The 20473-nt window shown below is 37.0% G+C and overlaps 1 protein-coding gene across 16 annotated transcripts in view; it reads left to right on the top strand.

The window, feature by feature from the left end:
• Positions 1-20473, top strand: part of PTPRD (protein tyrosine phosphatase receptor type D) — a 1559142-nt gene that overhangs the window by 1400804 nt on the left and 137865 nt on the right. For 13 of the 16 annotated variants that reach the window (XM_063455128.1, XM_063455127.1, XM_063455126.1 and 10 more), the window contains 5 exons: positions 4312-4500; positions 7909-8019; positions 11455-11724; positions 14999-15580; positions 16914-17047. In XM_063455128.1, coding sequence (XP_063311198.1) covers positions 4312-4500; positions 7909-8019; positions 11455-11724; positions 14999-15580; positions 16914-17047 — 1286 coding nt within the window. Of the gene's footprint in view, positions 1-4311; positions 4501-6304; positions 6323-7908; positions 8020-9226; positions 9422-11454; positions 11725-14998; positions 15581-16913; positions 17048-20473 lie in introns of those variants that run through there. The other 3 variants (XM_063455118.1, XM_063455117.1, XM_063455130.1) reach the window with 2 other exon arrangements.

The raw sequence follows: 20473 nt of genomic DNA, 5'->3' as shown, positions 1-20473 counted from the left end.
TAAACAGTTTTTACCGTTAACTCCTAACCAGCAGTAAGCAGCACTTACTTACAGTAAATTCTCCAATTTCCCATAAATTTCACCCACCCCAGCTAGCAAAATATATAATGTAAAAATATTTAAATTATTTAATTAAATAAATTGAACTCCTGAGGGTTAAAAAAAAATTAAGTTAACCGTCAGTGGTTAAAAAAAAAATCTGATAACAGTATAATACTGTGATCTGTATTTTGATCACTGTAGGAAATGATCAAATGGCAGGCAAGGGGTTAATTTTAATTAGGACTGGGTAAAGGGGTTTGGGATTTCTTTTACTTTTTTGAAACGTTATTAAAACTTCTTTTTTTTTTACTTTTCTACTTTTTTTTTTTTTTTTTTTGTAATTCTTTATTTTTGTTCGTGTATGAGAAAAAGAACATTTAGGTCTACTATGCCACAACAGCTGCAGAAGACCATTTAACAACAATTAGTAACATGACATATAGAGTACAGTACACAATTTTTTAAGTATAATACAGGATTAGACCCTGCTTGTCCTATAATGAGTACACATATGTAGGGCTGATATCTTGCTCGAGCTCAAAAATCGGTCTATTGTATCGTGATAAGTTACATGCAGTGAGTATGCGAGTAGCGATCTGTTTGGAAAACAACGTATGAAAAATATAAAAATGTATATATAGGTTAACTTTGAGCACCGGCTAATTAGTGACAGTAGGATTATTCTTTAAGTGTCACCGCTTTAGTGTCATTTATATGATTATGTGTGACTATACTGAAGCGAGGGACATACGTTTTGGCCAGTAACAGCCCAACTTGCGATCGGTGAGACAATAATTTACTTTTTGACAGATTGCACAGTGTAGACTAATGAGTATGCAGTCCTATTACAGTTTCCAGCTTAGCATTAAAGCAGGGTGCCGCCACCAGTTAGAGCTTCACACATTCCGCCAACTCCCGCAGTAGACTTAAGTAATGGAAAGAAAAAAAAAGAAAAAAAATAGCTATATACAAGGTTTTATAAACTAGACATTAATATGTTTAACATTACTAGTAGAGTATAGCGTCCCTATAGATTACCCTCGTGTATTGGCAATAAACAGTTGCACCTCTAGTATATTATGATCACAAACTAGTGGTCATGACATAAGGCTAGGAGCTAAGCAACATATGTAGCGTAGGCAGGGTGATATCCTATGGCGTCATTGCAGTAATATTAATAACATGGTGACATGGGAATGGTACGAATTTACTATTTACAGCTGAAGCACAGTGACATGCAGTGGCAGTATAAGCAGTGTAGTAGACAGTCTCAGTGTTACTCTAGTCCAAGGGGGCACATATATTGCTCTGGATAGGAGAGCTGTTAAACAGCAACTTGCCCGAGGTCACCAGGAGGTCTCCAGATGATGCAATTACCGCCAGCGCTGTGTGCTAGCAGTGTCCTCGGTGCCAGGGACTCGTCAACCGATGCCACTATTGTGTTCCAGTAGGTAGTCCTTAGTGTTTGCCAACCCAGTGTCTCTTCTCTCCCTGGTGCTGGTCCAATAAGAGCGTTGGTTCTTTATCTGGGCCAGTGCTGTCAGGTACAGTGTGGGAAGGTCCTGATTCCCCTGCTGGTGAAGGCCTTGCTGACGGTCGACTGTATTGGCATGATATGCTGAGGATCTCTCTTCCGTAGCGTGTGTCGGGATTCGGACTCTTTTGCTGCGGGCCTTGTTAGTGCCGGTCGTTCGCTGTCTCCCTGGTGTGGGCCGTGCGTCTGGGTGCTGTCTCGGCTGTGTGATGCCGCGATGCGTCGGGGGCGGGGGTCCCCTTCTGCCCCGGGGTTGCATGAGGGCTGGTGCATGTAGGCCACGAGCCTGGAGACCGTTGTGGTCCAGGTTCGACCCTTTCGGGGTGGTGCAGGGAATCTTGGCTGGTCGCTTGGGTCTTCGCTTTGCTTTTCCCCGCTTGTGTGGCCGGCACCTCTGGGGCTTGCCCCATGTTGCTCTCAGCCCGGGAGGGCCTGTAACGTGAGTGTCGGGAGCTCGGGTGTTTGCGCTGCCCTGAAGTGGACCCTCACTCACCCTTCCGCCATCGGCTCTGGTCGCAGTATGGGCGATTCGGTGTGGCTTCCCCGCCCGCAGGCGTTCTTCCAGCATAACCCAGAAGCGATCAAATATAATAGTGATGGGGTCTTTTGCCTGTTCACCGGTGTGTGGTGCATCAGGTTGTTTTCGGTGCTTGTCAGGTTGCGTTGGCTGATAGTGCTCCGCCATCTTGGGTGTTCCCGGCCCCGCGTTTCTTCGAGATACCTTGGTGTCTGTCGCTTGGTGCTGGGTTCGGGACACTCCCCTTGGTGGGGACCGGGATATCCCCCGCCGGTCCATAGGGGGGGGGGTGCATGTTTTACGCTCTTGTGTTGCTTTCAGCTTCTGGCGGGAAGGCGGCCGTCCTTCCCCCGTGCTTTTGCTAGGCCTCATACCGTTGCCGCGGTTCCCGGACGAGACTGGTGTCGAATTTGGTATCGGCACGTACATGAGGACTTCCTCTAGCCGATAGGCTGATTTGCGGGAAAAGTTCAGTGGGTTTTCTCGGGTTTTCCGTCGAGTTTGGATCAGCTCGGCGGGAGCTCCTGTAAGGTGCGTCTGGTCGGGATGCCTGTCCGGCTCCGCCCCTACTTTTCTACTTTTTAAAGCTTTTTTTAAAACTTTTTTTAACGTTAACCCTTAGCTAGCCTAACACCAAATTCCCCAATTGCCTACTAACTTCCACCCACCCCAGCAAGCTAAATATATATTTGTAAAATATTTAAATTAATTAATAAAATAAATGTAACCCCTGAGGGTAAAAAAAACATAAAAGTTAACCCTAAGGCAGGGGTGGGGAACCTTCGGCTCTCCGGATGTTTTGGACTACACCTCCCATGATACTTTGCCAGCATTACGTGTGCAAGAGCATTATGGGGGATGTAGTCCACAACATCTGGAGAGCCGAAGGTTGCCTATCCCTGCCTTAATGGGTTTAAAAAAAATCAGATCACAGTAAAATATAATCCCTGCCAATTTATCTTTGAAGTCAGTGATCAATTGGCAGGGAATGGGTTAATTTTTATTTAAAATGGGTAAAGGGGGGTGGGATTTTAAACTAACTTAATTTTTTTCACACAGAGAGAAGATCACTGCTGATCCATCTCCCTGCACTTTACACTGAACGCAGAAAGACAGGGAGGCGGATCAGAAGTCCCTGCAGCACAAGTGCTCGCTCTGGCAGGCTGTCAGAATGATCACAGCTGCAGGGACAGCGCGATCGGGTGCTCCCGGTCGACCGAGGAAGATCAGAGGAGCTTTGACGCCGCGATTGTGGCGATCGTGGTGATTGCGGCGATCTGGGGTTAACCTTAATAAATGACTAAAATTTTCCATGCGTCCTTAAAGGTACGTCTGCCTTGACGGAAAATTTCCGTCAAGCATTGTTAAGGGGTTAAATTAACTTCCCTCTGTGGTCCATGTACAAGAGTGTACAATTTTGGATAGAACTATAAGTCCATGGCAATAGAGTTTTGGTGATATCCAAGTAGAAGTTCCACCAAAGCTGCAGTCAATAAAAAAATAGATAAACCATCTTATCATAATATGACAAAGAACATGTGAAGCTGTCTCTTGCCTATCAATTTTTTTTAAATATTTTTATCTATAGCGGTTACTATTTTTCTCCAATTATTTTAGTTATAACAATTTTGTCAAGAATATTTAATTGCTCATGAACAAAAGAAAAAAGAACCACAAGAATATACCAAAATTAAAGCATAACCTAAATAACTGCTGCCATGACTACAACTGGCAGAACTTAACAAACGGAAAACTTGCAGCACAAGAAAAGACGGTTTGACAGTTGGTCCGTGGAAAATGGATCAATCAGCTAATATTCAAACATCTAGTTTATTCATATACCATGTTAAAAAATACAAATAATCCAAAATCCTAAATAAGGCAGCCATTATGAAACAAAAAAAAATCTATATATATATATATATATATGTATATATATATATATATATAAATCAACATGTAAAGTTTACTCGTAATATGTGAACTTTCTTAAATTAATAGGTCATCCAATATGTTTTAAATAAAAATACTTAAACATTTTATAATATATATATTTTTTATTTACCCATGTTTCCCACTTTTTTACTTCATGATCTTTTATTAAACTATATGTGATTGTCATAATTGCAAAATTAAATATCTATTTAATATATCTTCTAAATTGCTCTTTCTTCCAATTTTCTTAGTTATTATTATATAGTTATCTTTTTTTTTCCAGAGGACCAAATTCCACGAGGTTTTCCTACTATAGATATGGGCCCTCAATTAAAGGTGGTTGAACGTACACGCACAGCCACCATGTTATGCGCAGCCAGTGGAAACCCTGACCCTGAAATAAGTTGGTTCAAAGATTATTTGCCAGTAGATACCAGCAACAGCAATGGACGGATCAAACAATTACGATCAGGTAAGGTCTTGCTACCACTAATCCTAGCGCCAAGTGCGGTTTTCTCACACTTTATATTTTCCTTTTACTTTTAGATAACAATTTTTTCTTCTTCCTCTCTTCTTTGTGTTAATTAGTATGTTTTTCATGTCAGTGGCGTTGTTACAGCTGGTTCCAAAGTCTTCCGAATGCGTGTGTGCGTGTATGTGAGTGTATGTGTGTCTATGTGTTTGTATGTGTTTTGCGGCTTCTGTTTACTTTTCATTGCTCACTGCTGTGACTGTACTCCAATCTTTTCTCTTTATTTTACTGCTTTAATGTGGCATCTGACAGATCCATACTTCTCCTACTTTTTCTCTTTCTTCTTTTTTTTCTGTTGCAAACCCAATTTCAACATTGTACTTCATTCCAAGAAGAAGGAGTACCAATGGCAATTTTCCATTACTACAAACATTCATAAAGAAAATATTTAAAGATCAGCAATATCCTTTTTGCACATAAACAAAACAGAGTTGAGTCAAATCATCTCAAGTCTAACTCTTAACAGCATACACATGCTGACACAGACTCTAATATTACAAGACTTTCTTTTGGAGAGTACTTACTTTAACCACACTTACCACTAACTGTTGATTAAACTTTTTTTAACTACTTCAACATTCTATAATATTTTGTGAATCTGCTGAAAGCTCAGTTTTTCTAAGAGGGTTCAGACCTCTCTCCTATTTTTGGCTTGTGCATCTCCTAGCAGCTGCTCTATTCCACCCACCTAATCTCTTCGCTTCTTTAGATCTATTTCCCTATTACCAGACCAAATAACCAAACCCTCATGGCTAAAGATACCTAGATACTGTTGCAATGCGTTACGGACAACTGTGGCTTTGTAAAGTTTCTATTTTTTTAGAAAACAACCCCTAAAATGTAAACTTTTTAAACAGCTTTTAAATAAGCTCTGATAACAACATGAAGTAAAATTTAAAGATGTTAAATCATCTCTGTCAAATCTCCTGGCTTTTTGACCTGTCCTGTGCTGTTCAAATCGTGTTGTTAATTTCCTATTTTGCTTGTTGTCAACAAAAAATGTGTACAATGTGACGTAGAAAAAGTAGATTTATAGATCTTTAATAAGTGCCAAATTATAAGGAATATAATAATATTTTTATGCTGTCTTTCTTCTCTCCGTATTTAAATCTCCAGAATCTATTGGTAAGTGCTTAGTTCTGAAGCGCACTTCACCCCCCACCAGTTTCCATGCTTAGATGAGTCCTTGTATTCTCAATACTGTTAAAATGCATGGCATGCATTTTACAACTGGCTAGTGTAGTCACAAGCCCTTTGTAGTGGCACACACACCTTCACAAAATTGTTGTAGACTATTTAGCAACACCCTTCCAAGAGAAAATGCCCTTATTTTCACTTTTGATCCCAAAACAAATATCATACCCTGACCTGTACCACAGTGTTCGTTACCCAAATACCCTTCACGTAACCTGTAGACTGTTAAATAAACATGTTACCCTAAACCTCCTAATAAATGTATAATCCACCTTAAAAACTGATTTGACGCTTAAAGAGTCCTCACCAAGCCCTTCTAATCTTTTTTGCCTGTATTACTAGGAAAATATCAGTGCCATTTTGGGTCCTTGGCTCTTTGTGGTACAGTGTAATATGCTATTAGGACCTACTCAATCAGTTCAATATATTCCTGTTTTCCTTTTCTATTCTGTAAATCTATTTTAATTCTTCTTCCAAACCCTTAGCCTCCTTCTTCTGGTACTAATGATTCTTCTTTCTAATCTTATTTGCATTCATATTATCCACCCAGGTGGTACACCAATAAGAGGTAAGATTGCTGAACAAACATTCACAGAACAATCTTAGATCATTCTTTATGTATTTCCATTTTTCTGTATATGTTACATATCATAAAAAAACCAAAAGAAAAATCACCATTTTAATGTTTGTTTAATTTACGTTTATGTTACAACCACACCATGTGTCTTTATAATTTGATATTCAGTTTCATTTAATGTAATATTTAAGTTGTGATATGCTTCAAAGAAAGCATATCAAGGTCTTTTGACCACAGCCCAGTCACAGCTTTCCATTTGTCCCTTTTTTTTTCTTCTTCTTCTTCTTCTTCTTCTTCTTTTTTTTTTTTTTTTTTTTTGTCCGACTGATTGGAGAGAAAAAAATGATTTTTTTTCTTCCTTAGCTGTTCTTATTCTGGACCTATGCCACTTGGTCTAGGGAACAGTTGGAGACATGCAGAAGGAAACCAGGAACATCATCTTTTTGCTTTTAACTTTCAGAAATGGGTTTTCTTTTTTCTTTTTTTTCTTTTTTTTTGGTCTTGTATTTGGTCTTCTGGGTTTTTCATACTTTTTTTCTCTTTTAGCAAAATAGAAAACAAACATGGCATTTTCCTCTTGCAAATTCACAAAGATGCTTTTTCCCTCACTTACTTTTTCTTGAATTTCTTCCTCGACTTTTTGGATCATCCGTTCTTCAGGCCTCGGAAACACCAGGTTTACAACTTTGTGTGTGAATTTTATGCTTGTAGTACTGTTTTTCTATGTACTGAAACAATGTCTATGCATTTCTTGTTTTGCATTTTTCTTGGGTTTTGTGACACCACACTGCTAATCCCACACGTGGATTTTGATGGGTGTCTTTGGGGACCTTCTGAGTACCTCAAGCAGTGGTTGGTTTGTTTCTGATTGTCTTGGCACTAGCCATTGTTTTCTATATTTTTTATTTTCTAATTCAAATGCTCTTTGTTTTCCAGCACACATTCTTAAATTGTAAGTGGTACCAAAGTGTCTTTCTTTCAAACCTGCATGTCTTAAGGGAGTTTTAATTCTTGAAAAAATCAAAATAAAATCAAAATAATTGGCATACATTAAATTTGTCTTTTTTTCTTGATTCTTTTTTTTCTTGGTCATCTTTTTTTGCAGTCCATGCAGCCTTTTTTTTAATTCTTGCTGCATTTTTTTTATCTTTCTTCTTAAAATCAAAACACAAAGTATTTTCTTTAAATACCCTTTAGATACTTTTAAAAAATATACGTTATATCCCGTATATTAAAAAATGCCCTAACAAATTACATTTTATTTCAAAGCCATACTTCCTTGAAGCAGTCTCACTCATCTTCATTGTAATACAATTTAAGAAAATAATGACATTTATAGAATGTTGTTAAAAAAATGCTGTACTATATGTGTATAATCACTTTACTATAGAGATGCAGAATTAAATTAATATTATTTTACCATTACATCACTTTTTGTCTGTAACTTGTAGCAAGAAACGACGTTGATTGGACCCTTCGTATTCAGAGATTTCTATGTTGCATAGAACTGATTGGGGAAAAATTCAAAAGAACCCCTCTTGATTATTTTCTTGGCTATATATTTTGTATCTGGACAGGTGCACTACAAATTGAGCAGAGTGAAGAATCTGACCAGGGCAAATATGAGTGTGTCGCTACCAACAGTGCCGGAACGCGCTATTCTGCTCCAGCAAATCTATATGTAAGAGGTAGGAATGATGAAACCTTGGTGTCTATACCCTAATCAGACACAAGGCTATTACTTTCAGGATGCAAAATCACTATAATGACAGTAGGAATGTGGACATCAAATGAATGAACAGTTGAGGAAGGAAAAAAAATAATATAGATTTCTTTCTTTACACAAGGTTGTAAGTATACTTATATTTCAACGTGATTTTTTTCTTTTCCTTCCAATGCTTTAGATGTGTTTTACTTCTATTTCTGTTTTCTTTTGTTATTTTAAAAAAATATAATAAAATAAATAAATATAAAATGCTTTACCTATAAAATAAATCATATAACATAAACATAAATTAATAAAAAAAATAAACAGTTAACGTTTGATTTGCTTGATGTGCTACTGAATTGCAAATGAATGCCATAGTATAATGATCAATTAAGTTAACTGATTTTAACATAGAATTTGAAGTGGATAACATTCTAACCTTAAAAAGCATGTATACAGAGCATACCTGTATTTATTTTTTCATCACACTTATTTTAATACTTTTCTACTTTTTTTTTTCTTTCTTTTTTTTTTTTTTATATATTTGATGGAAAATGTAATCCTTTCCACTACAGTAATGAACTGACTGCTCCATAAAACTAAATTGTTTGTCCTTATGACATGGGTGAATTATGAGCATACAGTCAGATGATTCTAAAAAGTAATCAAAATTATTTGAAAAGCAGCAAAAAAAAGTATCCTTTTAATTTAATGGTCTATCTCATCCTGCCCAACAGGAAATGTATGCTTGTCAAAAGAGTAAATAATAAACTCAATAAGTCTTATCAAATAAATAAGTAATTCTAATCTGTACGAGTAGCCACAATCTATTTAAAAAAGTTATAACAATACAGCTGAATAACCAATTATATATGAATATATACATATAATAATAGATCACTAAGGTGAAAGGGCCTATGTCCTACAGCAGATGTGGCTTTCAGATCATTACTGTAGTGTCTGCAGCCTTAGGAACATATCTAGCTTGCTCTTAAAATTTTGTTTAAAGGAGTATTTACATGACTAATGCGTCAGAATTCAAAGAAAAGGTTGCTACATGATCCTATCTAAGGTTTTTCTTTTTATTAAAAAAAATACTTTATAAACATCAAAGGATCCTTCTATTTTTTTTTTCCAAACAAATATGGAATTTCCCAAAAAAACAAAATACAAAAAAAATAAATAAATAGCTAGCTATTGTTTCTAACCTGGAAAAATGCTGACGTAATTGAAAGGTTAGGGAGATTTTACAACATGTTCGAAAAGCAGTTGAAAGCCTTGATATGGCCTTTTTACTCTCTCTGTGTTTCCCTTGTTTTTCTCCTTTCCTCATTTCATTGTGTTCTGCATCAAACCCCTACATCCCTCAGAGCTGCGAGAAGGTTGGTGTGTTTTTTACTTTTTACCCACCTTACAAAAATATTAATTCAACAATAACAAAGAATACAAATGAAATGAATGTTGCTGCATTGTGATTTTTTTTATTTTTATTATTTTTTTGTTGTTGTTAAATGTCATGTTTTAGCAGTGTAAGCGCTAGTCCTGGCTTACTGTGCTTGCTGATATCTAACTGTGATGCATGGGAGAATGTTCTTGAGCGCATGGCAACCTTTGGTCTGGTTACATTGATTTAATATTAATGCCTGCATAGATTACTGCATTTGATATGTTGATCGGCATGCAGGTGTTTTTTTTCTTCTTTTTTTTTTGAGGAGTACCTTATGCCACACTGTAACTGTATTTTCTGCATGTTCTATTATTGCTTGTTGTATGCCAATGTAAACTGCTTGCCCTTTGTCCCCTACACTCCTGCCTGTCATACCTTCACAAGATCACTCTAGTAAGACCTTCTTCAATTATTCACAAAAATAGTCATAGACTATGCAGTCCATTCTTTTTTTTCTTTTTTTTTTTTGTCTTTTGTATAATTTTATGTTCTGTTGGTGCACTTATGGCAAAAGAGAAATTAAGAAACCAAAAAAGGAAGATATTTTTTTCACTTACATATAAATGTAATTTAAACCATATATTTTGAATACACAATTTATTGTATGAGATATTCTTTACTCATACACTGCATGGATATAGCTAAATAGATGTATTATTTTTGATGGGTGTGCATCAACATCTAAGTGATTTAAAAGCATTTTTATATGTTTCTCAATAACAAAAATTGGGACAATATTTATACTATATATATATATATATATTTTTTTTTTACATAAGAGGTACATGTTTGTCAAACAATTAATGTTATACAAATTATCATTTTGGGCACAAGCTTTAGCTTTAGCTTTGGCCAAGCACCAAAACTTACAGTTTATCCATTATTGCACTTTTTTGCAACAACTGAATATTTGAAGCAGTGATCTTTTTAACCCTACTGCTTGTTAGTGTAGATCCTACAAAGTGTATGTGTGTTTATTTACTATTAACCAGTTATTGATGCCCTACTACCTTATACAGAAACTGCTCATGATCCAGTAGTTGTTGCTTTTTCCTTTAGTATATGCATAACTAAACTGTGAATGTTACCCTGCCATGTTTGGTATGCTGACAATTTTAACAACTTCAGCCTAATCAAAAACTGCCCTTTCTGTGTTATCCCCTCTTTCTTTAGATTCCCACTCTTGTCACAACCCAACTACTTTTTTCTTTTAAGTTTTGTTTTACCTCCCATGTCCTCTTTGCTTTGTCAAGTGCAGATATACATGGTACACAAAAAAAAGATAATATAAATATCTAAAATGAATTCTAAATCTAAAACTCCCAAAGCATGGTTGCCTAGACCTCAGTCATTTGCTTGCATGCATGACCTAATCCAGGTCTGTCTTAGTTTTTTTTTTTTTTTTTTTTATAGTGTGAACTATAAAGTCACATATGTAGATTTTTTTTTTTTATTTCTGTTGTAGTGTCAGTGCAAGGTCTGTAGGCTGCATCCACTTTTACTTCTGAAAGTGAACTAAACAGTCCTTTCTGTGTATTCAAGCTGTGCGTCAGGGCTGTGATGTGACAATGTGGTCCAACACATTAATTCACATTGACTGGAAGCACTCAGCATTTGAAGCTTTGTGACACGAGCATGCTGGCAATCCTCCAGTCCTTCTTTTAAATATATATGTATATAAAAAGTAAAATGTATGTGTATTAATATATACATATATATTTGCATGATGTATGTGTTTTGTACAGTATTTGGTATATTGTGGGGATCTAGGTCTGAGTCACTGTGTTTTAATGTACACACTGTAATATTTACATTCAGAATACTCTATGTTTATACGTTAATTGTATGTAGCTTATATGTAATTAAATCATTATCTTACAAGTATGTGTGTAATGTGCATGCCTCATAGCAAAATATGTATTTATTATTTGTATTTATTATCATGTGTTCTGTTTTTATTTTGTTCAGTTCGACGAGTTGCACCAAGATTTTCTATTCCACCAACGAATCATGAGATCATGCCTGGTGGAAGTGTTAATATCACTTGTGTAGCAGTGGGATCACCAATGCCCTATGTGAAATGGATGTTGGGTGCTGAAGACCTAACTCCTGAGGATGACATGCCAATTGGAAGAAATGTTCTTGAACTTACTGATGTCAGACAGTCGGCCAATTATACATGTGTTGCCATGTCTACTCTTGGTGTTATAGAAGCAATTGCACAGATAACTGTAAAAGGTAGCATTATCTCAATGCATGTCTAAACATAAGTGCAATGAATGTTATAACATTTATATTTAGTAGGATATCATTGCCATACATGAGAACCTGTTGCCACCTTGTGTATTATACAAACACACTTATATAAGGAGAAATATCCTCCTCTTCACATTCCTTGTATCATCCGGAAGACTACTATGTAAGGTCACTGAGACCATTACTGCTCAACATGATCATCAGCTTAGCTAAGCAAACAATATTCTGGATGCAAAGTTGACATTTTATATGCACATACCAATGTTTGTTGCTAAACATTGTTTTTAAAACTGGTGTAAAGAAATGTTAAGTGACAGTGACAATTTATAGAAAACATAGCATTATTTTCAGGTCTATTCCTTTATAACATAGTTTAAAGGGGAGCTATAGGCACCCAGACCACTTCATCTCAGTGAAGTTTTCATGGTGGAGAGAACCTGGCTATTTTAGCTTTGCAATAAAAAATACTGCTGTTTAGTAGATATGACCGTGTTTCAAATGCAAGGCTAAACACACCTCTAGTGGCTGTCTTCCTGACAATCACTGGAGTGAGCTGCCACACTCATAACCGAGTTTGACTTGGTTATGGGACGTTGGTAGCATTTGATTGGATATATGCACATCTCGTCCCAATGCTTCCTTATGAGAAATATGGGATTAGACGAGAAGACAAGAAGCGACACCTCCAGAATGACATAGCAAGAGTAGGAGTGAGTGGCACCAGTGAGTGAGTTTTGATGCTCAAAAAAAGGTAAATAAAAACCTTGTTTCCATTATTTATTTATTTTAACAATAGGGGGAACTCTAAGTATATGGTGAGGAGACACTATAGCATTAAGAATACATGTTTATGTCAGCAAAGTTATAAACAAAAAACAGAAAGTACTACTTGTTAGCTGTGACAGTGGAGAGAAAATATGTATAAAGGACTTTTGTTCTCATTATTTTTATTATTATTATTTATCACTGCTAATATATTCTGCAAAATTAACCATTTTAAAATGGGAAATAATCCAGCAAGTAAATGACAAGAAAACTAAAGTTGACTGAACAAAGAGGTAAAGAGGACCGACTCTTAAAGGAACCCTCTTAAATGAACATATCTGCCTAATCTATAGCTCTTTCTCTCTGTCTATCTAATTACAACTAAATATAGTATTGCCATAAGCAAATTTATATTCAGTAACAACTGTGGATTTACCAAAGATAGATTGTCACGATTCCTGGTAGTGATGGTGTTGACTTTTGCAATGATAGGTGGACACAATAACTTGAATAGCAAATTAAAAGACTTTACTTTATAATACTTAAAGCAGCAAGTGATATTTGAGACCACAAAAATGTAGTAATCTTTGGAATAGCTTTGCAAATAAATGGTTAAATGTTTGATTCAATACTGCTTTCAGTTTAACACACTATTAACAGACCTCCTTTGGACAGTAATAGCAGGAACACTGTCACAACATTTATTTGTACCTTAGTTAATAGTGTCAACTATCTTAGTAGGTATAGGAGGTCACATGGGAGTGGAACAGCAGACTTGTGAATTAAGTACAATGTCCAGGGAGGAGATAAAACTGGAGGTTAGTAAATGAGTCCTTTGGGTAGAGAAGTTTGAGAAGAGCTGGGCCAGTGAGTGTCAAGAGTATATGAATATAATGCAAAGTGGCTGAGGAAGAGTCAGTATAACATTCCAATGGGATGATCCATATGCTGAACTTGAGATCCATAAATGTAATCAGGATATGAGAACTGAAGTCAGAAGCCAACAAGCCAACAAAACCTTAGAATAGCAGTGCTTATGAATATAATCAACATAATGAGCCATTTCAAAAAATCAAGAGCCATTCACAAAACAGGACTAACACAAAACATGAATGGTCTTTGGTTTTGTGGAAATTTTAGATAAATCCAATGTTAGTTCATAGAAGTATGGAATGTATTGCACTATATAATAAAGAGTTGTTTTGTCTGAGTGAACTTAAAACTTAAATATAAATACATTGTAAACTGTGTTCACGGCTTAAAGTGATGCTGTCACCTCAAACAGAATTTTCTCCTATTGTTTCCTCCTTAATTTTTTTAATCTATTTCTCTAAAAAGTGGCACTGTCACAGTTTGGGGACTTTGATGATTTCTCAAAATTCCCTGATGGTGACATCACTGCTGCAGGATGAGGAGTTTAGGTAAAGGTGAGTTTACTTGCCTGAACGTGTCCCTTGCGGGTGCTGCCATCTTGATCCAATGTGGTCCTCCTCGGCCTCTGCAGAGTACTGCTTTTAACGTCTATGGGAAATCCAACAAGACGAGGGATCCTCCATAGAGCTCAATAGAGCTGGAGACAGAACCACCTCCTTTATATAAGGCTAGGAAGGGCAATTTGAGCAGTGCCTTCTTCACCTCTTGTCTCTACAAATATAATTCTGTATGTCGATTACTTGTAGTCATATATCCCCATTCTTCAGTTGTTATGAGCTGCAGGATATGTTGGTTATATGTAAATGATGATAATATAAGTTACTGTTTGTATAAACATAGGTTCAATATCTCTATACTTTCTTTAGTTATATAAGAATTCAAGATTCATAAAAAACAGGAACACTGTAATTTTTAATGATAGAAATATGTACATACTGAATTTATCTATTGTTATGATTTATGATATAAAGGTTATTATTTGTGTTTGTTTATGTTTAAATTATATTTCTAAAGGTACTGGTGATAGCATCTGGAAATGATTACATCATCAGCTGTCATACAATAGTTTACAAAAGTAATATTCATTAAAAATCATGTCGTTAACCAGATTTATATTCTTCGTATGATATATACAAAGATGTACAAAAGCAAAATACTTTATATACACCGATTTCATATGCAAAGATATTAAAAAATATATTCTTCTAAAAATACATTTTTTCAACTATAGTGATTGGCAACAGCAGTAATCATACCCTGATAATTGACTACTATAATATGTGAATATAAATAATATGGGGAGGATTAACTGAACTCAGTGTTGCCCAGAAAAACTTTGCAGTCTTCCACTGGAAAACAGGCATCTAATGACACAGAAAAAATACATCAAAACATGATTTGTTTTTTAATCAATGTGATTTAGCTTCCTGAACCTTTCCTTTAAACTATCAGTAGAGAAAGCAACTATGATCAATATTAGATACATATTTATATCTTTTTAACTGAAACTAGGTAATTTGAATGAATATTATTATAGCTCTTTTTATTGTATCTTTAGCCTTACCTAGACCTCCTGGAACTCCTATGGTGACTGAAAGCACTGCTACTAGCATCACATTGACTTGGGATTCTGGTAATCCAGAGCCTGTCTCGTACTATATAATCCAACACAAACCGAAAAGCTCAGAGGAACAATATAAAGAAATTGATGGTGTAGCTACAACACGATATAGTGTTGCAGGCCTGAGCCCATACTCAGAATATGAATTTAAGATTGTTGCTGTTAATAACATTGGAAGGGGCCCTCCCAGTGAGCCAGTTATGACAAGGACAGCAGAACAAGCACCATCAAGTGCCCCTCGGAATGTGCAGGCACGGATGCTAAGCTCAACCACTATTTTAGTTCAGTGGGAAGAACCAGAAGAACCAAATGGACAGATCCAAGGTTATCGTGTATATTATACAATGGATCCTACTCAACATATTAACAGCTGGTCAAAACATAATGTAGCAGAGAGTCAAATTACCACAATAGGAAGTTTGGTACCTCAAAAAACATACTCTGTTAAGGTCCTTGCTTTTACATCAGTTGGAGATGGGCCACTTTCTAATGAAATACAAGTCATCACTCAAACTGGAGGTAAGGTTTTACATTTTGGCTGTGACGTATATATATTTAACCATTGTTTTAAAAACTGTTTAACGTTTTAAACCTTAATAAATACTTTAGCTGTAAAGTGGAATTTGTTTTGCAAATATATGCCATTTTGTTGATGGTGTAAAGTGTTCTTATTGACTCTGTGGGAATATAGGCTCATCTTGATACCATATTGGTGCATGTGGCTTCTGTTGATTCTATGTATGACTGAGTGACACAGAACTAAGAATAAGCATGTATTCTAAAAATACAGGTGTATCATAAGAACCTCAAGGCCATAAAGCCTTGATTTAAACATAAAGCCTTGATTTAAACATGACATCCCTAATAGAAAGGGAGAAAATGGTCTGCGACTTTACCAAGCCATACCAGCTACCACACACGAGAAAATCTAGAGTAAATACAAAATGCAAAAGAACATTACTGAAATCATCGGCAGATAAAACAAACCACGCATGCATTGAGGGAACTGGCTCTCCAATAAACACAGATTCTATTAAATAGTTAGAAAGCAATTTTGTTTACTGTATCCCCTTTAAAAAAAAAACATTCAGTAATGTATGTACATGATAAAAAGATCAAATATATATTTGTTAATCTGAAACAATAAGAGACACACAGTAATATGACAAAGTCGGTTGTGGTGTGCCGGAACCGACGATGCGGTAGGCCTGTAATAAAAGAGGGCCCACCTTAGATAATGATCTGAGAAAAGGGAGCGGTGGGAGAGGCAAATCGCCAGACCAGAAACGGTAATGGAGAGAGGTCTGGCGTCCCTTAAAAAGAGAAACCAAGCCCCTTCCACAACTACAGGCCCAGCATTACATCTATCTATCTATCTATCTATCTATTTATCCATCTATCTATCTATCTATTTATCTATTTATCTATATCTCTCTCTGTATACTGTATATATATATATATATATATAGAGAGAGAGAGAGAGAGAGAGAGAAAGAGAGAAAGTGATTCTATATATGTATATATACATTAATTGCATAATAAATCCATACTATATACTATTGTCTCACAATATTTTGTGGCTAGTTTAATAGTGTGCCATGTTTTCTATTTCATTTAGAAACTTACTTTTTTTATATGGAGCACCGATTTTGTTCAGTAAAAATGCTTATCAACAGTTTGAAATATATGGTCCTAATCCAGGGGAAAAAAAAAAAACATTTTACTCACTCTCGCTCTATACATAAAATGATGCAATCTAGGATTTAAAAAAAGTAATGTTGTGTAATAAATACTGTTAAGTATTCATTAGCACTCATGTTTATAGTAGTTAATAAAACTTTTATTTCTGCAGTTCCTAGTCAGCCACTAAACTTCAAGGCTGAAGCAGAGTCAGAAACCAGCATTCTCCTTAGCTGGAGCCCACCTCGGTCAGATACTATAGCAAATTATGAGCTGTACTATAAGGAAGGGGAACATGGAGAGGAGGTAAGTTGAAATGTTCATTTCTACCAGATGTATACATTAGTATTGATTAAAGGAACACTCTAAACACCATAACCTCTATAGTGTGCTCTAGTATTATGATGCCATGGGAGCCCTGGCACCCCCTCATTGTATGTAGTCAGACTGTTTTAGAGAAATTTGAATACTTACCTTGGGGGTCTGCTGGGTGGTGCTCCCTGTGTTTACTACTTCAGACAGTGACCAAAACATTTGTTTAGATAACCTGTGCAGTGCAGAGCTTAACTTAATGGCTGAGAGTGATCCGGGGCTTACCAGTTCCCAGCTCTCTGACTGATGTGGGGAAGGCAGGGAGTCCTGACAGACCACATATAAGAAGTTAAGCCATTCTAAAACGGCACTTGCGAACTTCTGGCCCTCTAATCACTACTGCTTCTTTAAATAACAGCCCTATTTATAAAAACATAAGCAAAAAAGCATAACTTGCTAGATTTTAAAATTCCGCATGGCAGTATCACTATTATAAATGGTACTTAGATTTACAAGTAATTTACGTGTCCATGCAATTTGCTTGAAAAATACAATGTTTTTGCTCATGAAAATGTATCCCAAATCAATGTTACATTACCCACAATGGTGGGTGTATGACACTTATTACCTTGAAAATGATGAAGTGCATAGTTTCATCAATTTAGATATTAAAGGACCACTATAGTGCCAGGAAAATATACTCGTTTTCCTGGCACTATAGTGCCCTAAAGGTTGCCCCCACCCTCAGGGACCCCCTCCCGCCGGGCTGGATGAAGAGTAAAGGGTTAAAACTTACCATTATTTCAGCGCCGGGCGGGGAGCTCTCCTCCTCCTCTCCGCCTCCGATCCTCCCTTTCGGCTGAATGCGCATGTGTGGCAACAGCTGCGCGCGCATTCAGCCGGTCGCATAGGAAAGCATTTACAATGCTTTCCTATGGACGCTTGCGTGCTCTCACTGTGATTTTCACAGTGAGAATCACGCAAGTGCCTCTTGCGGCTGTCAGTGAGACAGCCACTAGAGGATTTGGAGGCTGGATTAACCCTATTATAAACATAGCAGTTATAAAAAAGGGTTAATCCTAGAGGGACCTGGCACCCAGACCACTTCATTAAGCTGAAGTGGTCTGGGTGCCTAGAGTGGTCCTTTAAACAAAGACAAGGAAATGGCTACTGCCCAGTACATGTGTACTGATGACAAAATATCATGAAATCAGATCTTTTCTGAGATGTTGAGATGTAGGATTGTGCTTGTGGGATTTACACTACTTTTCAAGCTTTCTGTTATGTTTCCTCATGCATGGCGGATCCTTGTTTTTTTTTAAATTTATAAATACATCTCCTTTGCATGAGAAATATGAGGAAAGCGTGTAGAAGAAATCTCGGTCCCATCTTTTATGGATATTGCATGCTACAGTATGTTTGCCTGAACGTACATCTAATTTCTATGCTCGAAACCTCAGCACGCCACAATGACGTACCCATGCTAGCACTTTACCCTGTTCATTTTACCTATTTGTCCACCCACTCAGTGGAAATTACTGATTATATACATTAATAAAAAAAATATGATTGCTTTGTTACCAGCATGACTGTGCCCTTTTATCAAAGTAAAAAGATAAAATGTAAAGTACGACTGCCTCCAGTTTTATATTATGTATCACTTATCTCATTCACAATAGCAGAAAATTTACTGTGCATACTGAAGTCCTCTGCATTTTAAAACATTGAATTTGAGAACTCATGCATGCGTGATCCATGTCTCATGCACATGCATATTAACTATTTTGAATGTGTTTGATGTCACATATGCAAATTGTCAGTTGTTGTTCCATGGATTTGAATAGCACTGTAAAGATTGTCTGATCCTTTGAGCTATATCAGAGGTAGCGTATTGCAGATAGACTTAGTTTAGAACCTCCAACACTAGCTCAGTTGACAGTTCAGCCTGTCCAATATATACATAATATAAATGGGGCATTTCCCCCCACTATTTGGTTCACAGATCAAGTGAGCAAAAGTAACCAATGATGGGAAAGAGAGGAGGATCAGTACAAAAATAGATCTATTTGTCTGTCTGTCTGTCTGCTAATTAAAACATTTAATATACAGTCTAATTGCAGAATGCAATGTGATCACAGATTGTAATTATTTATGTTAAAAATACTTTTTTATGCATTAGATGTATTGTCTGTACAAAATGTATACTACATTATAAAACACAAAGGAGAAGGGAGCTGTTTTTAGCCTGGACTAACCATTTTAATATTTGTAGCATTTTAGATGCAGGTGTATGTATTTTATATTTTTATTTCATTTGAAACTCTAGTTAAAGAAACCCTATAGTGTCAGGGACACAAACATATATTCCTGACACTATAGTGTTAAACCCACTATTTAGGTGTCTGGCTCCCTTCCATCGCTTTGTATAGGTGTTTTTACCCACCTTTTCTCTCTCATTGCGCCAGTCTTACCAAAGCTGACAACTTCAGGCTCTGCCTCCATGGCTGAAATCATCAAACTTGATGAGCTCAGTCAATCCAATGCTTTCCCATTTGGAGGGAAATCAGCATCTCCTTAAAGGACCACTCTAGGCACCCAGACGACTTCAGCTTAATGAAGTGGTCTGGGTGCCAGGTACCTCTAGGATTAACCCTTTTTTTTATAAACATAGCAGTTTCAGAGAAACTGCTATGTTTATAATGAGGGTTAATCCAGCCTCCAAATCCTCTAGTGGCTGTCTCACTGACAGCCGCTAGAGGCGCTTGCGTGATTCTCACTGTGAAAATCACAGTGAGAGCACGCAAGCGTCCATAGGAAAGCATTGTAAATGCTTTCCTATGCGACCGGCTGAATGCGAGCGCGGCTCCTGCCGCGCATGCGCATTCAGCCGATGACGTCGCGATCAAGATGGAGAGGAGGAGGAAAGCTCCCCGCCCGGCGCTGGAAAAAGAGGTAAGTTTAACCCCTTCCTCTCTCCAGAGCCCGGCGGGAGGGGGTCCCTGAGGGTGGGGGCACCCTCAGGGTACTCTAGTGCCAGGAAAACGAGTATGTTTTCCTGGCACTAGAGTGGTCCTTTAATTACCGTATTTATCAGCGTATAACACGCTCCGGCGTATAACACGCACCTCATTTTAAGAAGGAAATTCCAGTAAATTTCCCCCCCTCCCATAGTATTCCCCCCCTCATCCCATAGTGCCCCCCCATCCCATAGTGTCCCCCCACCCTTTCCATAGTATTCTCCCCCCCTTTCCATAGTATTCTCCACCCCCTCCCATAGTATTCTCCACCCCCTCCCATAGTGTTCCCCCCCTCATCCTATAGTGTCCCCCTTTCCATAGTATTCTCCCCCCCTTTCCATAGTATTCTCTCCCCCCTCCCGTAGTATTCTCCCCCTTCCATAGTATTCTCCCCCCCATAGTA

The sequence above is a fragment of the Pelobates fuscus genome, chromosome 5, assembly GCF_036172605.1.
Source record: "Pelobates fuscus isolate aPelFus1 chromosome 5, aPelFus1.pri, whole genome shotgun sequence".
In the NCBI taxonomy this organism is placed as follows: domain Eukaryota; kingdom Metazoa; phylum Chordata; class Amphibia; order Anura; family Pelobatidae; genus Pelobates; species Pelobates fuscus.
Note: the sequence above shows the minus strand (reverse complement) of the source record. Positions and strands in the feature narration are given on the sequence as shown.